This window comes from Hemibagrus wyckioides, linkage group LG04, assembly GCF_019097595.1.
Source record: "Hemibagrus wyckioides isolate EC202008001 linkage group LG04, SWU_Hwy_1.0, whole genome shotgun sequence".
In the NCBI taxonomy this organism is placed as follows: domain Eukaryota; kingdom Metazoa; phylum Chordata; class Actinopteri; order Siluriformes; family Bagridae; genus Hemibagrus; species Hemibagrus wyckioides.
Window position 1 is genome coordinate 28,115,571 of NC_080713.1, and position 5,628 is coordinate 28,121,198.

General features: G+C 40.7%; 1 protein-coding gene across 3 annotated transcripts in view; it reads left to right on the plus strand.

Moving 5' to 3' along the window:
- The first annotated feature begins 4,306 nt into the window (after nt 1-4,306).
- The window catches only part of lekr1 (leucine, glutamate and lysine rich 1), a 96,379-nt gene continuing 95,057 nt past the window's right edge, over nt 4,307-5,628 (plus strand). For all 3 annotated transcript variants that reach the window (XM_058387018.1, XM_058387021.1, XM_058387022.1), the window contains exon 1: nt 4,307-4,442. In XM_058387018.1, coding sequence (XP_058243001.1) covers nt 4,439-4,442 — 4 coding nt within the window. In that variant the 5' untranslated portion in view covers nt 4,307-4,438. The remainder of the gene's footprint in view (nt 4,443-5,628) is intronic.

Genomic DNA, 5,628 nt, shown 5'->3' on the forward strand with positions numbered 1-5,628 from the left:
GATAGATAGATAGATAGATAGATAGATAGATAGATAGATAGATAGATAGATTCAAAAAGTCTGATTCAATATACAGACAGAGTGAGGGAGAGAGACAGACAGACAGATAGTAAAAATTGTGAATTATGTTATTTGATAATAATAATAATAATAATAATAATAATAATAATAATAATTAAAAAATATTTTTTTCTGGTTTGAGAAAGGGAGAAAAGACGAGAAAAAAGCGAGGTTTTAAGTGCTTCTCACGCTACATGGTACCATATTTATTCATCTCCTTGGAAAATGTGGATTTGTAAATATTATTGTGATGTACTAAAATACAAAAGCTAAAATATCATAAAACAATGCCTGAAGATGTTTTCACAATACACAGAATATCACTAGGATCCGCTTCATCGAGGTTTTGCAAACAGAAGAGCAAAACAGTTCAGTCACACGGACATCTGCTATATTCTGTTCCATGATTATTTAAAAAAAAAAAAATGTTTAACAAGCACCAGGGTTGAAAAGAAGAAAAGTTAGATTAGAGAGAGATCTGTAATGCTCTAAGGTGTGATTTCTGTGAATAACACATGATAAGGTGTCCTCTAGGGTGTCTTTACAGTAGATAAAATGTGATAAGGTGCCCATTATGGTGCTATAACAGTTAGTGATATGTGATAAAATGCCCTGTAGAGTGCCGTTAGGGCAGAAATGTGATAAAATGCCCTCTAGGTGTCCTTGTGGTAGATAGATTGTGATAAAATGCCCTCTAGGGTGTCTTTATATAAAATAGAACATGATAAAGTTCCCTGTAAACTACCTTACAATAGATACAATGCCCTTTTTTAGTAAATAGTGCCTCTAGGGTTATTTTAAAGAAGCTGGAATATGATAAAGTGCCCTGTAGGTTACCCTTATGGTAGATAGAACATCATAAAATGCCCTGTGGGTTGCCCTTATGGTAGATAGACCATGATGAAGTGCTCTCTAGAATGCCCTTATGGAAGATAGAAGATGATGAAGTGCCCTGTAGGTTTCCCATATGGAAGATAGAACATGATAAAATGCCCTGTAGGTTACCCTTATTGTAAATAAAACTTGATAAAGTACCCTATAGGTTACCCTTATGGAAGATAGAACATGTTAAAGTGCCCTGTAAGTTACCCTTATGGAAGATAGAATCTCATAGGTGGCCTCTAGAGTGCCCTTATCAAAGCTGGAATGTAATGAAGTGCCCTTATGGTAGCTAGACCATGATAAAATGCTCTGTAGGTTACCCTTATGGTAGATGGAATGTGATAAAGTGTCCTGTATGTTACCCTTATGGTAGATAGAATGTGATAGAGTGCCTCTAGAGTGCCCTTAAGGAAGGTGGAATGTAATAAAGTGCCCTTATGGTAGTTAGACAATAATAAAATGCCCTGTAGGTTACCCTGATGGTAAATAGAATGTGATAAAGTGCCTTTTAGGTTACCCTTATGGTAGCTAGACCATGATAAAGTGCCCTGTAGGTTACCCTTATGGAAGATAGAACATGATAATGTACCTCTAGAGTACCCTTAAGGAAGCTGGAATGTAATAAAGTGCCCTTATGGTAGTTAGACTGTGATAAAGCACCCTGTAGGTTACCCATATGGAAGATAGAATGTGACAAAGTGCCCTGTAGGTTACCATTATGGTAATTAGAATGTGATAAAGTGCCTCTAGACTGCCCTTAAGGAAGCTGGAATGTAGTAAAGTGCCCTTATGGTAGCTAGAACTCTAGCTAAAATGCCTTGTATTGTGTTGTAGATTGAATGTGATAAAGTACACTCTAGGGTGCCCTTCCACTATAGGATATAAGGTTCACTGCCTCCCTAATGTGAGAAAACGAGATGAAGTGCCTTCTAGCCACTCCTACATGTGAGAAAATGTGCCCTCTAGGATGTTTCCATAGCAGAATAAATATGTTTTACTGTGTTGATGTTTTAATGTCCACTCAGCTACTGACTCATATCGGGTTATTTGGTTATCGGACGGAATTATTACGATATCAAGCTTCAGGGAAATCTCTCCAGCTTCCCAGAATACCCGAAAATAGAAATGAAATAAATCAAGTCTTAACATTTGGTGTAAGGATTTACAGAGATCTTATAAGGAGTCAAAATAAAACTTTACAATATATATATATTATATGAACTTTAATGCTATAGATGTATATAGAGTGTATTTACTCTGTTCTGTACACACAGGCATCAAGTCAGTGCTCCTTTACCATAATAATCAACAGTGCTGAATGTCAGTGATTTTGATAAAGGAAGTTTATTAACCACTTCCCTTTTCAGGAGGAAAATCAGCGTGGGGGCTGCTGCTGCTGCCGAGTGGAGCACCGCTGAGCTCTAACTGCTTTTTATTCACTTTCCACTTCACCCTCTGTCACGCACACACACTCACTCACACACACACAGGCTCACATGCATATTTTTCAATCTGGCCCCAAACACACTCGCTCTCACACACACACATACACTTCTGTTATCTCAGCTAGAGCCGGAAGACACACACACACACACACACAAACCTTTTACTGGAGTGGATGTAATGCATTAATACTCTGTAAGAAGCCAAAGTCCAGCATTCAGAAAGCACTTAGTGTTATAACAGGAAATGGAACATCACAGCACCACTGCTCTGGATTCTGATTGGTCAGAAGGTGTCGAATCATTTCCTGTACCCTAACACGACTGCAAATCACATATTTATTGATACTAACAAGCTGCTTATCGTACGTTAGCGTTTCTATGGTAACGTTTTTTCCATAGGGACAGGTATAGTACACAGTCCACTAATAAATAAATAAATATTAACAACACAAAAACATGTGTATGCATTGATAAGGAGAAGCACTGAGGGAAGCACTCAGTGTTTCATAACATTCTGTGGGCTGTTCCCGGTCTGCAGTGGTCAGTATTTATCAAAAATTGTCCAAGGAAGGAACGATGGTGAACCGGCGACAGGGTCATGCACGGCCAAGGCTCATTTATACACGTGGGGAGTGAAGGCTGGCCTGTGTGATCCGATCCAACAGACGGCCTACTGTTTCTCAGATTGCTAATGAAGTTAATGCTGGTTCTGATAGAAAGGGGTCAGAATACACAGTGCATAACAGTTTGTTGCATATGGGGCTGCATAGCCACAAACCAATCATGGTGCCAATGCCTGTGCAATGCCGAATGTGAGCATCAGAACTGAACCACAGAGCAATGATGGTCTGATGAATTACAGGACTTAAAGGATCTGCTGCTAACATCTTGGTGCCAGATACCACAGCACACCTTCAGGGATCTAGTGGAGTCCATGCCTCGACGGGTCAGGGCTGTTTTGGCAGCAGGGGGGTGGGGGGGGCACAATATCAGGCAGTTGGTCATAATGTTATGCCTGCATGCATTTTTAAGAGGAATAAAACACTCTGGGATGTGCAGTTCTAGGAAAATAATCCCACCACCTCATGGTCAATTAAGTTCCTGTAACAGCATGTCCTGTATAGTTTTATCCCTCATCTGTTTATTGTAACATCGAACATCGTGGAACATCTGCGAAACAGTTAGTTCCTGTTCTTTCTCAGGTTATAACAGCTATAAACAACTGCTCCCTCACCAGCCTCACTTTGTTTACTCCTGAAGTTACTTACTTTTACGAAGCGCTGGCACTGGAGACTCCTTCTGTCGTGAGGTACGAGTGCATGGATACGAACGTGTGACCTGGAGCTGCTGTGCTGTTACAGAAAACTAATCAGCACTGCCGTAATGTTTGCTTGCTCTGTAATGTAGGTCACATGGCGTGAAACAGATTCGATTGTTTTGTTTTATTTTATTAGCATGCAAACAACAGATGGTCAATAGCAATAATAACCAAGCTGTAATATGTCCACATTAGTTCACTGAGGATATTCAAAGCAGGCTCTCTCTCTCTCTCTCTCTCACACACACACACACACACACACACATGCACGCATACACAAATATTTTGATGGTGACTCAGAATGCAGATCACTGGTCATTCATCATCCCTCAGGCCATTAGGAGCAGACTGTCCAGCACACGGTCTCCTCGGCCAGCTGCATGCATGGGGATGTCACTGATTTGATTTGTAAATGATAGAAGACTTTCCCAGTGAAGGATGAAGTGCACCGCTCTTACAGTGGCCACACACACACACACACACACACACACACCATGATTTTTTTTTTTTTTTCTTTTCAGTCTGACCTTTTCCAGGTCATCACATTGAATTGTACATTCACATAGCCTTAGGTTGTCTGTCTGCGCATGCGCTTTCAGCAACTCAGCCGTCTCCATGGCGACAGTCAACCAACGCTCGACTCCGCAGTGACTCGCGCTGATTAAATAAACAGGACTTTTTAATAGTTTTTTTAAGCTTTACTCTTATTCGTTTTTATTTTTTCATCAACACCATGGGTATGTAAACGTTTCCCGAACAGGTTTTGACACGTGAATAAAACCAGTGACGTGTTTTAAAAACGGTTCTAAAGCGACTAGCATAAGTTGTTCTACTTATTAGTCTAGCTAGCCTGCTTCCGTTACTAGTTAGCTGTATGCTAATGTAAACAGATGCTTACGATTTATTATTAAACTCAAAAGTGAGCCTCTGAGCTGTGCTGCATATTTCTTTTAGGCTGTTATAAATGGTAAGAAGTAGAAAGAGTGCTTGTGCAACTTCTCAGTGACTTGTTTAGAAACATCTGTACAGCTGTTCATCAATGCAGTCAGCCAATCATCATACAGATCCAGGTGAAGAGCTTCAGGTATGACACCAGAACATAGGGAATGAACCTCAGTGACTTTATCCCGTGGGCATGGTAGATGGTTCGAGAATTTCTGCTGACCCCAGAGGATTTTTTTACGCACAGTGTTTCTAAAGAAAAAATAAACAAATAAATAAAATTCAGGTCAAGGTGAATAGCTCATTTTATACTGCTGTGATGAGCAGATAAGCATCTCAGAGCACGGAGAAACCTGAGGGAGATGCTCTTCAACAGCAGAACAACACACTCCTGTCAGGCATGAACAGGAATCTCATAGTAAGCTCAGCACAAGATCAATGAAATTGGACAGAGATGCTTTTCAGCTCATCACGGCTGCACAGAGTGGTTTATACACTATATTGCCAAAAGTTTTGGGACACCCCTCCAAATCATTGAATTCAGGGGTTGGTCTCAGGCCCCTTAGTTCCAGTGAAAGGAACTCTTAATGCTTCAGCTTCATATCAAGACATTTTGGACAATTTCATGCTCTTTGTGGGAACAGTTTGGGGATGACCCCTTCCTGTTCCAACATGACTGCACACCAGTGACCAAAGCAAGGTCCATAAAGACATGGATGAGTGAGTTTGGTGTGGAGGAACTTCACAGAGTCCTGACCTCAACCTGATAGAACACCTTTGGGATGATTTAGAGTGGAGACTGTGAGCCAGATCAAAACTGGGCTGTCTGCCTTTACATGCACATGAATGTGGAATATGGAGTTGTCCCACCCTAACAGCTTCAACTCTTCTGGGAAGGTTTTCCACAAGGTCTAGGAGAGTGTTTATGGGGAGTTTTTGACCATTCCTCTAGAAGCACATTTGTGCGGTCAGGCGCTGATG